The 17,278-nt window shown below is 39.7% G+C and overlaps 1 protein-coding gene across 1 annotated transcript; it reads right to left on the bottom strand.

The window, feature by feature from the left end:
• Positions 1-1,131: 1,131 nt before the first annotated feature.
• Positions 1,132-10,255, bottom strand: LOC120556085 (aspartate aminotransferase, mitochondrial-like). Its single transcript, XM_039795471.1, has 10 exons — positions 10,088-10,255; positions 5,827-5,983; positions 5,353-5,481; positions 5,195-5,254; positions 4,952-5,110; positions 4,767-4,871; positions 4,499-4,649; positions 3,706-3,871; positions 3,363-3,513; positions 1,132-2,393 (listed from the first exon to the last, which is right to left on the bottom strand). Exons 1-10 carry the CDS (start codon positions 10,168-10,170, stop codon positions 2,271-2,273), a joined length of 1,284 nt encoding a protein of 427 aa, XP_039651405.1. The 5' UTR covers positions 10,171-10,255; the 3' UTR covers positions 1,132-2,270.
• Between the last annotated feature and the right edge of the window lie 7,023 nt (positions 10,256-17,278).

Below are 17,278 nucleotides of genomic sequence, written 5' to 3'. Positions count from 1 at the left end.
GAGCGGGATGGGCGTGACAAACGCAACCCATGGCAGCTGATTGGACGATCGCGTCACATGGGTCTGGCTGGTCCCTAATTTCAAAATAGACTGTCATGGCGGCTCGTTCAGAATCTATGTTCAGAATACGATCTCATATTGTACTAAAATAGTTTACCGAAACGTGTTTCTGAAAACATTTTAAGCGAGAAATAGGCCATGCAGTTGCTGAATCTGTCTTCATTTCAGATCGACAAAGGTCAGTTTAAAAGATTTTCGTCAGATTTTGAGAGACACCGAGCCGACCGCTCCTCAAGTGGAGTGGGGTGCCGCTGCAGGTCACGTCACGTCACCTGCAGAAATGTCAAGTGGGAGAGAGGCTGCCCAGAGCTGTAGGATGCGCCAGCGTCGTTTATAGTCTGGTGTGTGGGAACATTTTGGATTTCATGGTACCTATGATGAAATAAAACAATATATAGAACTGCCACTGTGTGCATGTTTTGTGCAACATGCATTCAATATGCTAATTTTAGCTATATATCATATGCTGAAGTATATTCTGGAGTGTTAAAGATTAAAAGAAAAAATAACAAGAACCGTACAGAACCGAAAACCGTGACCCTAAAACCGTGATACAAACCGAACCATGGGTTTTGTGAACCGTACCACCCCTAATATATATATATATATATATATATATATATATATATATATATATATATATATATATATATATATATATATATATATATATATATATATATATATAAACATAAATATTATTTATGGTGCCAAATCATAAGTTATTTCAACCAGAATTATTAAGTGAAGCCACCGTTTTTTTCCAGGTTAGAGCAATAGCCCCTCCAAATGTCTGTGCACATTCCTGTTCTCACATTCACCTCAAGTCAGTTGTTGACAGGAGGAACAAAATCAAATGTTATGGCAAAAATGAAAGATTCATTACACAGTAAGATTTTAAGATTAGATGAACCTATGTCCATGTATACCTAGTATGATATTACTGTAATATATGTATGTCAAACCATCAAATGACAAACAAGATTCAGGCACATAAGCTTGGAAAATTGGGTAAACTGTAAGGAAAAGGATAACATTAACTGCATTTTTAAAAAAGCACATTAGAAAAGATCATTCCTCTATAACTATTTATTGTTTGTTCAATAAGGTACATGCCAAAAGATCCATTATTTTATGACAGAATGCAAAACATGGAGGCGTACTGGCAGACGTTTGAGAGGTATGAGTTGACTGGGGGAAAACCCCACATTTCTAAATGTTGTTTGTGCCTCACTGTATCAATGATGAACAAATTGATACACTAACATACACACATACATCTTGATGTCTGAGTGAAAGAGCAGCATGTGCATGTTTCTTTAGGAACTGTCTGGTGTTCACCCCGTTAACGTACTCCACTCATCTTTACCCACACAGAGACGTTTGTACTTGTATCAAATACTCCATGATTAAAATAAAATTTAAAAATGGGGCTATTGATGTGGGGATATGGTGACATATGGAAAACATCTCCATTGTGGAATTCATTCCAAGTATTAAATGCTTTTAACCATGTTTGGCTTGTGTGCTTGTTTGTATCGGGGGTTAAAGAGGGACTGACTGAGAGATAGCTCGGAAAATTTCAAACTGAGATAATTAGGAAATTACTCGATGATTGATTAGTCCAGATGGACAACCACAGAATAGCCCGATAGTGAATTGATTAACTAATTGACAAATAAGTTAAGATGCCAGCCTAATCTTGAAAGTCAACAGTGCCTTACAACTTATAAAGTGCTACGACTCCACCATTAAAGTTAAGAAGAAAAAAAAAGGCTTAACATAGCAAAAGAGATCTCAACTTGTAGGTGAAATTGATTCAGTCCAACCTGTTGTTGGTTCCTGGATGTTTTATAGTTAGTGGTGCCCCCAGCACATCAACAGCACACATTTAGGAGGACACTAATGCACAGCCAACAGTTGATTTTTCATAATAAATAAGCAAAGATGATTCATCAGTAGTGGAAGAAAACATGTATTTTACAATTTGGCAGGGGACCCTGTTCAATGAAATGTTAAACTAACAAAAGTTAAACAGAAACTAAACCGTTTTGACAGCAGCATCTGTTCCAAGTTGAACTCGTGTGTCTTAACTAAACATTGAGCTCTTTTCTAAAACGTGGAATGGAGGAGACAGAGAATAAGTGACGCATTAAGCTCCTCGTCAACACTGCTGCTTTGATTTCGTAGCTCTCCCAGCAGGATCCACTCTACTTGGTGACTGCATGGATGCCGTGTGCCAGGTAGCCCACATTCCCAGAGGTCACGCCTGCCATGGAAATTCTGCCATCCTTGGTCATGTACACTGAAAACTCCTTGGTCAGGCGCTCAACCTGCAGGAACAATGAATGAACACACACACAACTCAAAATCCACACGTCAGTAATTTAACAACAAACATTCCCACTGCACTTTGTTCTCTCAATGTATCTCAAAGCTGCCTGATCAACTTTTCTTTTTAGAGAGACCTGTAAAGACACGGTTACAGTAGTCGAGCCTACTGTACAGTTTAACACTGTGCCAGATAGTCCAACCCTGTTTTGTAGTCGGTCTAGTAATATGTTGTGGTCGTCTGTTTCGCATGAGGCACTTAGATCTAATAATATCAAGAAACCTTTCCACTGTCTGTGTTTAAAGGGATATCATTCAAGAGTCAACAGTGCTGTGGTCGAAATCCTGACTCAAAACAATTGTTTAGGGACCAAGGAAGTGTTCAGCACTTAGAAAACAGCCTATGCAATGATTTTACTCAAAATTGGGATGTTTGATATGGGCCTGTAATTGTTCATTGGTCAGGTTGGTTCTTTTTTAATTGTGGCTTAAGAACTGCAGTTTTCAGGGCCTGTGGGGAATAGCCTGAGAGAAGCTCTATAGAAGATATATTTAGACTATATTAGAGCAGCTGTAGAGGACAAATGCTGGTACGTAATTATACAAGAAAAAATGTTTTTAAAATAAAAAGGCCCTTTTTAGGTGGGTTTTCAATTTAATACCAGAACAAGTGCTTACATTCACGATAAGGTTTCAATGTAAAAACAAATCTCCTATTGCAGTGAGCCAGACTGATGTGGTAAATTTACCTTAAAATAAGGACAAGGCTGGTTTTTTTTTTTCTTCTTTGCTTTAAATACTTCTCTGAAAGCTGCAAATTATTTTTCTTAGTGCATTTGTATCATCTTAAAAGAATAGGTTTTTCATTTTGGACAACCAGGAGAGCATCCAGGAAGTTCCTGGTCCCTGCAGCCTTATTTTTAACAGAAAAATGTGTGTGCCTGTGTGTGCCTGTGTGTGCGTGAGCGTACCTGTTCAGGTTTGAGGCCTGTGAAGCAGAACATCCCGATCTGGTCAGTGACATGCTGCCAGTTGTGGGTGGAGCCCTCCTTTTGCAGACCAGCCACTAGCTCTTCTCTCATCTTAATGATGCGGTTGGCCATCCCATGGACCTCCTCCAGCCTGGGATGAATGACAGCAGGGTCAAACAGATCAAGGAATAGATTGTGGCATGTATGTTGAACAGTTTGGTGAATATGAAAGATAGAGACTTGATCTCGAGACACGCGTTTTAAAAAAAATATATAATATTCAAACTACACATTCAGTTCAGGTATTGTGCACAATGTATGGATCTACAGTATAAGCACATACCACAGTGAGCGCAGATCTGGTGTGTTGAGAATGGTTGCTGCAATTCTGGCGCCGTTCATTGGTGGGTTGGAGTAAATGGGTCTGATGAGGATCTTAAGTTGAGACTCTACTCTCTTTGCCTCCTCTGCGTCATTACAAACCACAGTGAAGCCACCCACACGCTCACCTGTGAATATCAACATGCACATTGAATGTTAAGTCTGATCAACTCATGTCTGTGAAACGAAAAATCTCCGAACTTACCCTATAAAAACACCAAAGTCACACAACAACACTAACTGATCGAGGAAGCAGAACTTCCCTGTTCTGCGAGGTAAAACAACGTTTTGTCAAAAAGGACACTGGTGGCTTTGAAGAGAGCATAGAATGGCTCAAGTTCCCCGTCCAAAAGGGCTGTCTGATGGCAATGTAAAGCGGTGAAAGTCTGAATGCTCATTTGAATAAATCATGTTGTTTCACCAACTACTTTTTACCACTGGGTGGTGGTAAAACACAAACTACAGTTCACCTGTTCAGTCACTATGTAGATTTTTAATCCTCTGACAGTCACATAACACAGAATTCTTTTTTTTTTTTTATTATTATATTTTTTAAATCAACTCTAATTCCAATAGATACTGCAGTTTGGCCAGAAATGTGTTATCACAAATAACCACATACTCAAAATGACCAGACCCTATCCAGGTAAACTTACCAGTACCATTTCTACTCTTTCCATAATGAAATTTGACAATCTGCATGTCATCTTTATTAATATTTATTCAAGAAGAGTTTGTACTGAATGCTGACTGACCATAGAGTCCCATGTTCTTGGCAAAGGACTGGGACAGCAGGATGTTGTGGCCCTGCTCAATGAAGTAGCGCACAGCCCAGGCATCACGATCGATGTCTCCACTTGCGAAGCCCTGATAGGCCATGTCGAAGAACACAAGCAGGTTTCTTTTCTATAAGTTGAAAAAGCAGACAGAGACAACCAGTTAATAATAGTGCAAGTGATAACAGCTCAATAAAGTACAGTGCTTATAAATTGTGGCTTTTGAACTGTCTAAAGGTCTACTCACCTTCACAATGTCAGAGATCTCCTTCCACTGCTCAGGCCTGGGGTCCACACCGGTGGGGTTGTGGGCACAAGCATGCAACATGATCACGCTTTGCTCTGGGATTTTCTGTGACATAAAGAAAGGTTCTGGTTAGTCAACTTACAATGCCATGAACATTACAGACTCTCTTGACTAGTCCATCTTACAGAGATGTCATCGAGAGCTCCCTTGAAGTCAAAGCCACAGGTGGACGGATCGTAGTATCTGTATGCTTTGAGCTGCATGCCAGCGTCTCTGAAGATGGGTGTGTGGTTTCCCCAGGAGGGTTTGGGCAGGTACACATCACGTGGACCATGGAATCGAGACTGTGACAAAGTAAAGTTCTGGTGAGATAAACAGCCTGACCTAGGGTTTCGTTTGTGTGACTGATGAATACAAGAAGACCTCACCAAAAAGTTGGCTCCAATGCGCAGAGATCCAGTTCCTGAGATGGTCTGGACAGTAATGTTCTGTTGGGAGAAGAGAACAGCTGCACTGATGTGGACTTAAAACTGTCACAGCCGATTTGAACTTCATTTAGTTTGGAGTAGTCACCACCCCAACTTACCCTGCCACTTTTCAGGACCTCATTGTCATTACCGAGAGCGAGCTGGGCGCAGGACTTGGTAAACTCCCCCAAACCACCAATGGCAAGGTACTCCTTATCCATCTGTTTGGCTGTAATAACAGCCTCTGCCTAGAAGAAAAGTGTGAAAGTCATTACCTTGAATGGTATTCCATGCTTTGTACATAAATCATCAATGATTTAGTTAAGACACAAATCAAATACATACACAATTTCTCACAGGGCAGAAATTCTCCTAATTATTAACATACAGCCAAACATACACTGCATGCTAAAATGTTCCATCCAACTCTCTGTATAGTGGAGTACTTTTTTTTTTGGTGTGTGTGTGTGTGTGTGTGTGTGTGTGTGTGTGTGTGTGTGTGTGTGTGTGTGTGTGTGTGTGTGTGTGTGTGTGTGTGTGTGTGTGTGTGTGTGTGTGTGTGTGTGTGAGTGAGAGAGAGAGAGAGAACCTACCTTGCGCACACAGCTGAGCACAAATGGCTTGCCCTGGTCATCCCTGTAGGCTCCAACTCCCAGATTCATCTTCTTGGGGTTGGTGTCCCTCTTGTAGGCCTCGCTCACCCCCAGGATGGGATCGGGGGGACCCATCTGCACTCCACCCCACCATGAGCTGCAAAAACGCCAAGTCAGATGAATGGTGATGTGGATGACATGGCAAACACTGAAGAGAGTCAAGAGTTCATCTGTGCTCACTGCACTGAAAAACAGATATCCGCCCCATAAACGGAAAACCCTAATGAAACCTTACAAGGTTATGAAATGAGCTACTTCTTAAGTTTTCAAGGCCTTAGGTGAAACCGGTCACACTAATGCGATGGCTGGATTAGCCTTGCTCCTGTAACATGCTGTGGGCCTAATGCTCTAGCTTAACTCTTCATGTGACCTGAGGATACCACACTGACGTAGCGACACATGAACGACACATGCTCAGTGGGCACAAGTTTAACGAAACAAATATTATAATTCATTCAGAGTCCAAGACCTAGAGTAACAGTTAATACAGGTCTAAAAACACAAACACCCTTGTTCACCAAGTCACTACCCACCAATTAAATTATTTATTCAACATTATTCACAGATTCACTATAAAAGTAAACGCTAAAATATTCTCATGAACAATACAAATCACTGCTTATAATAAAAAAACAAAATTACTGATCTGTGAAAATAGAAATATCCCCTTGTAAGAGGAATGAGTAAATACTAGGGCTGGGTTAATTCTCCAACTAAAATCAACCTTTGTTTGAGTGATCTGCCTTGTGATCGATTAATAAAAACCCAGAAATCCATCTTTTAATAGGTTAATGATGTTAACATAATGTAAGTCCCGTTAAGTAAAAAAACACTTTAAACAAACTTTTTGGGGGCCAATTCTTGATGTTAACATTAACCTGGTGAATTATTTAAAAAAAATGTGTGAGGTTCTGAGAATGTCTTTTATCTGTAAGCAACATTGGTATTGTAACCGTAATTTCCCTAACATAAATTATATTGAATCGGAAATGTAATCGAATCGGGTCCTTGTGAATCCAAATCGGAGCAATTTGGGAAATCATTGGAGATATTCAGCCTTGGGTAATACTTGCGTAAACAAAAAAAGTGAGTACCGGCAGAGAAGTAAGTAAACCAGCATTAAAGACAGCAAATGAAAGCTGCATATCAAATGTAAAAAGGTCATGCCCTATGACCTATTGACCTCACCTCACTGAACTCTACAACTCATCATGCACATGACAGTGGTGCAGGGCAGGCTGTGTAAATGTATTAGATCCACTTTAGACTTGTTACGTACAACATACTATAATAAATTGCATGAAAGTATGTATATAAATGCTTTTCTTTCTTTCTTTTAAAAAACTTTCTAACTATGTCTACACACACTGGTAGGTGTGGGTGCCAACTTAATAAAACCTGAACAGGATCACAGCCCCTTCATCACTCTTAAAAAAAAAAAAAAAAAAAAGTGATGATGAAAGTGAAAATGAAAGTTGATGTAAGTGGAAAGGAGATGGGTGAGGCAAAAACATCCAAAACTTAGAATAAGGAAGCTCAACACAGATGTTTTGGAAGTGTCTCTCTCAGCGTGGCATCCAGGAAAACACATGCCAATCATCGGTGCATGACATGCGTTCTGCATTTTAAATAAAATAGCATTGTTTGAAATCTACTGAAGATATTTTAATGGTTTAACACACCAACAAAGCAGAGATGAATGCAGTGTTAGCTCTTCAAACATTTCAACTTGTTAAAGTATGCAACTAACTACTGAAAGAAAGAAATGCCTACAGCCTACATTACAAGAGTACAATAGTAAGAAAAAAAGAAAAGTAAAAAAATAAATCTACCAAATTTAACCTAGTTAGATTATTAGATATGTGTTGAAGGCTTATAAAATCAGTGTACTGCATTGTTGAATGCTTTTCTACTGGATATTTGGCTAATATGTCATAAAGGACTGCTACTAATATAATACTTGTCTCCTCACTGTAACCTTTTTTCCTTTAGACAAATTAAATAAATTCTGTCACACATCTGCTTGATGCATGAAGGTTGCTGCGTGTTGCGACCTTTACCGCACTGTTGCTCACATATTGTCTCAGGTTTCCTCGACTTTGTAAAGCCTCTAAACTTTGTAGCTAAATTTAGGACTGAGCACTTTGCAAAGGGCAAGAGTCTCCAAACCAATAAATATATATATATATATTTTTTAAATCATATCACACTGACTGGTTTATTAAATAGTGACTACAGTTCACTGACAAACATGTTTATTGCATAAAAATCAAGGGGTTTAAGTAAAAAAAAAAAAAAAAAAAAAAGTTATGTGCCGAGTCCAGCTATGCAACTGTAAACTCGAAATACAATGGGGTTAGCTTATAATGTTTTGACTGTGTCAGAGAGGTATTACATTCATTGCATTGTGTAGTTCAGGGGTCAACGTTTTTTAAGCCAAGGACCCCTTAACTGAAAGAGAGACAGATCAGGGACCCCCTACTACATATATTGTATAAAATGAAGTTGCATATTAAACTGGACCTAAAATAATGTGTAGGGTGGCCTAAAGCCTTTATACATATCTTTTTTGCATAGAATACTAAGTGTTGGCATGATTTTATTTATTAAAAAAAAAAAAAAAAAAAAAGACATGTACTGTATATAGGTACATGTGAGGACATAAATAAGGTACCAAAATGATAAGCATGTCTGTGCAAAGTGTAAACAGAAGAGGTTGCAATTATTTTACTATGTAGTTTTATTACACAAACAAAATTGTACAATTGAGAATCATTCTGTAAAGGGCATTTGGGTCCAGTGTTCCCATTCTGCCTGCATCTGCAGCGTACATGCACACAGAACCTTTGAACTTCAGCGTTTATATAAACATCACAGTGACTGACAAGTTATTATCAGTGATCAAAAGACCGAAGGTCTTTTTTGGCAAGTTCCAGGGCAGGATTGCTCAGCTCGAAAGGGTGTTCCTTCCCCACCAACTGCTCTTGATACTAGCGTCTAACATACAATAAAAACGTCCAGTTACAGGTGGTGAAAAAAAACTATTGTCATTTACTTATTCTTTGAAATCAGACCAATGAGCTTGAACATAAGCCGATAGGATGAGACGATCGCAGAAACACACCCACACAGACAGAAATATGATAGCACCAGCTAGCCTACAGTTACACCTCCGGATACACAAGCAGAGGCTGAGCAAAGACACGTACAAACCGCCACCGTGAAGTTGTCTACTATTTACAAAAGCTACATGTGATATTGTGTATGCATATAAGGTGCAGCAAAAGCAAAAGTTCTAAACGTGTTTGCCCTCCAAGCAGACCCTGAAAGGACATCGGTGGTAGTGACTTTCCCAGCTTCGCCGCAAAAAAAATAGCCAATAACCGATCAAAGGCGGAACAGGACAGCCAATCAGCGATCAAAGGCGGAACAGGACAGCCAATCAGCGATCAAAGGCGGAACAGGACAGCCAATCAGCTCGCACGTCTTCTCCAACTACGATAAGTCGCTAAGCTCAAACTGTGCGTGGGATTTGACAGCTGAAGCCATCGCGATCGACTATCCTTAATAAAAGTTGCTTTTAAAACCCAAACAAAAGAAAATAGCAGCCACCCAACATAATATATTATAAATACGTTACTATAAAGGAACCGATTCCATAGGTTTTATGTTCACACCGGCGACGTCTTAATGGAAACTTGTGCTGCTGACAATCAACGTGACTTTCATCAGCAGCGAGCTTCAATGATAGCAAGTTACTCGCTGAGGTCAAATTAGTGCTAATCAGAGAGGACGTCCATCACACCAGGTGTAGACCTGAGAGTTAATAAGAGTAAAAAACGGGAGTCAGTAAGGTTAACCTAACGTTCGCTACATATGAACATTAACGCTAGCTCTCGCCACAGGAGCTAACCTCTGACAGCCCATCGGGGGCCTATTGAAATAATTTGACCCCTGTAGCTAATAAAGTTAACCAGTTAGTATGGCTAAAGTAATAACAGAGCAGTGAAGCTTCAACATAAATGTGATGGCTGAGAGAACCGTAAACGTTAACAATAAAATAACGGCTTGTCTGCCCGGTCAAGCTAACGTTAGCTGCAAAACCAATGTGAGCTGCTCGCTAGCTAGAGCATGAAGAAAGCCTTTTCTAACGATATTTGTCTCTGCGTCCGTTAGTTTTGAGCGTGTTATTACTGTTTACCTGTTGCGGGCGGACACAACTCCCAGGGACGGGGAAATCTTCCCCAGGCAGTAGATCACCTTGTTTGACTTGAGCAGGGCCATCGTTGTGCTGCGCTTGGGAGCAAAGCCTAGTAGGATGTGGACGGATGTGAAGGGCAGGCACGACCACGATGCTATGCTAGTCAGCGCTGACTGAGTACGTGCTGACGTCAGAGTGGCAAACTATCAGCAGTACAGATCAGGCCCGTACTGATACATATTCACTCCGCAGCGCTGGGGAAATAGGTCTGGCAATGCGAGACTAGTACACTTAATTTTCTCCTTAATTTTCTGACCATCCTGCACAGCCAAACTTATTTTTACTTACCGGCATGTGTGTACCTGCACCTGGAAGTTTGCTGTCCAAGTGTTCGCCTGAAGCACAGCTGATTGAAGTAACTTTTATAGTGATGGTTAATTTTTTTGGGGGGATGGTTGATTGCAGAAATGATGCCATTCCCTGACAGTAGCATTCTGGAGTTACCTGATTTGTCCACTTGGTGGCGATGTGGTGGCGATGTGACACAGCAGGCATTAGTGCCCTATAGCAGGGGTCTTCAACGTTTTTTAGGCTAAGGACCCCTTAGCTGAAAGAGAGACGAGTAGGGAACCCCTACTACTGTACATACACTCACCTTAAAGATTATTAGGAACACCAATGTTCAATTTTTCGTTAATGCTATTATCTAATCAACCAATCACATGGCAGCTGCTTCAATGCATTTAGGGGTATGGTCCAGGTCTAGACAATCTCCTGAGCTCCAAACTGAATGTCAGAATGGGAAAGAAAGGTGATCTAAGCCACTATGAGCGTGGCATGGTTGTTGGTGCCAGACGGGCTGGTCTGAGTATTTCACAATCTGCTCAGTTTCTGGGATTTTCACGCACAACCATTTCTAGGGTTTACAAAGAATGGTCTGAAAAAGGAAAAACATCCAGTATGCTGCAGTCCTGGGGGTGAAAATGTCTTGTTGATGCTAGAGGTCAGAGGAGAATGGGCCGACTGATTCCAGCTGATAGAAGATCAACTTTGACTCAAATAACCACTCGTTACAACTGAGGTATGCAGCGAAGCATTTGTGAAGCCACAACACACACAACCTTGAGGCTGATGGGCTACACCAGCAGAAGACCCCACCGGGTACTACTCATCTCCACTAAAAATAGGAAAATGAGGCTACAATTTGTACAAGCTCACCAAAATTGGACAGTTGAAGACTAGAAAAATGTTGCCTGGTCTGATGAGTCTCGATTTCTGTTGAGACATTCAGATGGTAGAGTCAGAATTTGGCTTAAACAGAATGAGAACATGGATCCGTCATGCCTTGTTACCACTGGGCAGGCTGCTGGTGGTGGTGTAATGGTGTGGGGGATGTTTTCTCTAGGCCCCTTAGTACCAATTGGGCATTGTTTAAATGCCACAGCCTACCTGAGCATTGTTTCTGACCATGTTCATCCTTTTATGACCACCATGTACCCATCCTCTGATGGCTACTTCCAGCAGGATAATGCACCATGTCACAAAGCTTGAATCATTTCAAATTGGTTTCTTGAACATGACAATGAGTTGACTGTACTAAAATGGCCCCCACAGTCACCAGATCTCAACCCAGTAGAACATCTTTGGGATGTGGTGGAACGGGAGCTTCGTGCCCTGGATGTGCATCCCACAAATCTCCATCAAATGCAAGATGCTATCCTATCAATATGGGCCAACATTTCTAAAGAATGCTTCAAGGACCTTGTTGAATCAATGCCACGAAGAATTAAGGCAGTTCTGAAGGCGAGAGGGGGTCAAACACGCTATTAGTAGAGTGTTCCTAATAATCTTTAAGGTGAGTGTATATTGTATAAAATTGAGTTGCATGTTAAACTGGGCCGGATGGATGAAAATGAATAGATATATATTATTTATACATCATGTTTTAATGTTACACATATATGTGGAAGGCACAGTGAATTCTTAAGCCTAACTGTATGGCTACCTATATTAAGCTTATCTTCAATGTGTAAATGAAATGGTTTTCTTTTCACAAATAGGCCAAATTATCTTTCCTAATAATAGGTTGGATTCATATTATTGTATATTTTCAGACATATTTGAATTTTTGAAAAAAGAAACTTTCAAAAATATTTTAGACATAATATGGTGGCCCCCCTGCACTTACTCTGAGGACCCCCTAGGGGTCACGGACCCGCTGTTGAATATCTCTGCCCTATAGGACACTAACAGGCATTAGCGCCCTTTATATCTCTAAAATACGGCGCTGGCAGGCATAATCTTTTGAGCTGCAGCTGCTTATGTAGATGTTCCATAAATGATTATCTGCCAGTAGTCTTAGCCCATTAAAACATTTTTTTTTTAAATGTATAGGGAGCATTTGCACCTTGCAGGAGCATACAAACAAAGGAACATGAACACAACAACAAACTAAATAAATACATCAACAAATCATACCCCAGGGAGTCTACAAAGTCCCACACGGCTAATCAATAAGCAGTCCAATTCATAGCATCACTTACAGTTAGAAGAGTTCTAATATCATTCAGTCATGTGAGGTCACACGTGTTAAATATATCTGCACAGTTGTCAGAGCTTTACAGTTCTTTGAATATCTTATGGAGTCCAAATACTTCGCCCAGTTCATCATGGATACTTTTCAAGTTGCTGTGATGATGATCTAATGGCATTTCATCCCACCTGCATGTAGGTCAGATTTGAATATTTTAGTAAGTGTCACAAGATATTGAAAATGAAATGCTCAATTGTACTTAATCCACTGTAGAAAAGGTGTTTTGACTTAAGGACTGTCCAGGCACTGGTACCTCCAACTACCCACAAGATGGAGACAGGAGACCTCTACATTTCACTCCACAAAGCTCACTAGCTCTCACTATTTGTTGTTAGAAGTTTCACAGTTATCGTATTTTTAGTTAATAAATTAGATGAAGAATGATACTTTGTGTTTGAAACCTACTATGATTCAAACATGTAAAACACACACACACACACACACACACACACACACACCTTGCACTCATCATAGAGTCTTAGCCATTTAAGTAGTTGATATCTTCCAGTGGTGTAAAATATTCATCTTGTTTTCTCTGTATAATCACTCAGCGTGCTGTGTGTGCTTTTGACTGATGTTAAGGCGCTACCACTGCATTAAGTGAAGATGCCAGGCATGGTTTCACTTTCAGAGTCATACAACTTGACAAGAACAGCAACCTCACTGTCATTCAGTCTGAGTAGATGGAACAGCAACCTGGAGAAACATCACACAGCAGAGAATGGAAGCCCATGAAACATTTTCCTGCAAGTCAGACTCACTGGCACCCCAACAGAGTGACAGAGCAGGACACACACTTGGCTTGCATATGGAACTGCCAGTGTGTGGAGGAGATATAGGTGTTTCCAACAAATCCATCATGTCCAAGAGAGCTCGCATTCACACATGCAATGTTCAAAAAGAATTGTTTGTGGAACAGAGATGGAATACAATGTACCTTTTACAGTTTCTGTTGTTTATTCAGTAACATGTTAAGCATCATGCAGTGTTTTGACCTGCATGATATAGCCTATAGGTTGTAAAAGTTAGCTGTATGGTTTTGCGTCTCAATCACTCTACATAAACACAACTACTTTGTGGAAAGAAACTGCTGACAGCAAAATAACAAGCGCAAAATGAGTTTGAGGAACTGAGGAGTCCACAGAGCAGAGCTGTAAGAAGCACTGAAATGAAAGAGCAGCAGAAAAAGAATTAAAACTGATAAGAGAGAGTGTTAGTGACTGTAATACTGAGTGACGTCTCACAGCTTAACTAGGGTTGGCTTCTTTAATTAATACCCATTATAAAGAATATGCGTGTGCCTGATTTTGTCCTTACTGTTATTGTTACTGTATCTTGTAAAATAAATCTATACGCCCTTATTTGGCCATCTGAAAAGATTTTCGATTTTCAAACACACACTACAACATATGTAACTGTCACTTCTCCACCCACTCTTGTGAGGTTATGGGTTAATAGGTTGTGTGACAAAGTATTTTATTTCATACATTGGTTAGAGTTTTTCAGGGCTTAAGCTGTATTACATTCTACAACAGTGTCCTCTTTGCTGTCCGTCACTGTGGTTCACTTTGTTTTCAATAGTGCAGCTCTCAAATATGTTCAGTCACACGTTATTATTTAAAGGATTTAATTTTCTCACATTGTTTTTATTCTGTTTGTATACTGATTTAATTATTTACTGTGCATTCAGATAGATTTAATAAAAACAAAGGTGAAAGGAAAATAGTAGATACACAGCATTTTGATCATGTTTGTATTTTCAGCATATATGCCCCTCATTTGCTTGAGTTATATCAGATTGCAATGCATTCAGCTCTCTCTGTCAAAAGACAAGAACAAAGTTAATAAGAAACATAGAATAGACATTAAAAGCTTAAGATAAACCTAATATATGCTAAACAGTAATCACTATAAACAAAAACCTTTCAATTCACAATAATGGCACAGAGAAATAAGGGCAAAGTGCCTTCATAAATCACTTATTTATTTTTTTACAATGACAGAATACAGTCGTATAGTAAACATGAATGTCTCTCAGGCCGAAACCAGTGATACTCGACAGTGATCTGAGGATTACCAGTGTGACTAGGCACCACACACCCACTGTACACCCACACAGGTGCTTCCACTCTTTGTTGAATCTGGATTGGCCTTTTTTCACAGCAGACGCGTGTTATAAAAGCCCAGGTGTTACTAATGACATTAAGGATGGCTCCATTCTATTGAAGTGTCCCAGTGAGAGTGACAGTGTGACAGTGAGCCAGCATGCACAATAACCAGGACCCTGAATTTGAAGCAGCTAAATGGAATTCAGCCACCATTCTTTTTTATTATTTACGCCAGTGCGTTTCCTACTGGTCATGTCAAAATGTCTTCAGTGAAATGGGCCAATTGACATTGGCCTATTTTATATTTGTTGTTCCTCTTAGGGCAGGACATATGATACTTTTACTGTATTATTGTAATTACAGTATTACAAAAGGCTCATGTAATTCCCAGCATTGCTCCACTAACCTCAAACTGAGCAGAAGTCTAGTCAGCCAGAATAGGTGAAAACACCTGCAATGGTGTACAGAGCCTATACCAATATTGTTTGTTTTAATATCCAAATGTGGTTCTATGTTATCATAGTATATATGGATTTATATACACCTCTGAGCCACCAAGATGAAAAGAAATTATGTTAGAAAAAAATATTTGACTTACAGGTTCACAAATGATTAATTATTATTCATTATGACTTATTACGTATTGTAATAATATTGTGACCCCACATGTACTATGTAACTAAAAACTGGAATCCCACAAAAAATAGTATTTACATTTTATTTGTTTACAAGTTGCATATTGCAAAATGATGGCTTCTGTGGCTTCAATACTTACTAAAGAAAAGGAAAAAGAAAACATTGTCCCTAGTGTTTGTCATTAGAGACACATAATTAGACTAAGATCCAAAAATATCACTAATATTTGCACAGATTTTCTAGGGCAACAGACATCTCAGAAACAACATCTTAGAAAAACAAAAAAATTCTGCTATGAACATTGGTGATATGTAAAATCTTGGTCTAAATTACTTCAACACACATACTAGAACACACAGATATGATCTATTTTGCTGCAGATTGAGCTACTGTTATAATAGTTTGCTGTGTGTGTATGTGTTTGTGTGTGTGTGTGTGTGTGTGTGTGTGTGTGTTTGCGAGTGCGTGCGTGTGTGTGTGTGTGTGCATTTGTATATGTATGTGTGTGTGTGTGTGTGTGTGTGTGTGTGTGTGTGTGTGTGTGTGTGTGTGTGTGTGTGTGTGTGTGTGTGTGTGCAGCTCTGCAGAGGGCAAATAACAGAGGGACTCTCATCTGTCTATTTCCCTTGTTTGTCTCATTGCTCTCACTGAGTGGGACTGATGTGTGTGAAGGAATCAGAGCGGATATAACTCACTTTTTCCCTTGTTGTCAGCAGTTACCAATCTTTCACTGTGTGTATTTTTGTCTGTGTGTTTGTATGCCCACATGTGTATAACACTGAACATTGACTGAAGGAGGTTAACACACTATATTGTCTTTGTGTGTGTGTGTGTGTGTGTGTGTGTGTGTGTGTGTGTGTGTGTGTGTGTGTGTGTGTGTGTGTGTGTGTGTGTGTGTGTGTGTGTGTGTGTGTGTGTGTGTGGTTGGTTGCAGTGGTGATGGTGTGTGAAGGGCTGTGCTTTAAAGATCGTAAGTTTAATTAAAGATGAAAGAGCTGATTATTAATTAATGGAAGATAGACTGTTCCATGATGCTGAAATATGGTGGTTTTGACTGTCTTTCCTAAAGATAGAAATAAGAAAGTAAACTATGACAGCATATTTGAAAAATAACTTCCTTTTGTAATTTCAGTCAGTTGTAAATGTTAAATAATCCATATAATCTAAAATAAAGATATGTTGTCATTCAGATATGAAAGAGGAAAATATAACCAGTACTATGTTGGGGATTTTGTTTTGTCTTGTGAGGTGAGATGGCTCGCCTCACACACACACCCACACACACACACACACACACACACACACACACACACACACACACACACACACACACAACAACACAACACACAACACACACACACACACACACACACACATACACACACACACACACACACCATTTAGATTAGAAAGAGTCATATTTCAATTATTTAAAAGTGCAAATCTGTGTTGTGTTTTCTCATGGCAGATTTGTATAAATTTACAAAAAGCTAGACAATCATCCAGCTGTGTTTTTTTCCTGTCCCTGATCTCTCAGCTTGTCCCACTCTGCTCACTCCATCAGTGCCACAGAGGCTCCGGAGACTCTCCTCTATGAAAAATGGAGCAGCACAAGCTTTTTCTACATCACACTTTCTGTTACCAGGAGATTAGAAAGTGAAGGTGGAGCACTCTGGAAAAAAAACACTCTTGCTCTGGGCATCTGTACTGGAGCTGTAATCTTCACCGGAACCACACAACTCTCCGAGTGGGGGTGAATTATTTTCTTTTACACCCCACCAAGAGAGAGAACTAAACAAATATTTCACAGTTGAGGCAGTGGCACAGTTGAAATGATCCCCCTGATAGCTGAGG

Source organism: Perca fluviatilis, chromosome 3, assembly GCF_010015445.1.
Source record: "Perca fluviatilis chromosome 3, GENO_Pfluv_1.0, whole genome shotgun sequence".
Taxonomy (NCBI): Eukaryota; Metazoa; Chordata; class Actinopteri; order Perciformes; family Percidae; genus Perca; species Perca fluviatilis.
The sequence above is the reverse complement of the archived record's forward strand: the minus strand, read 5'-3'. Positions and strand labels throughout refer to the sequence as shown.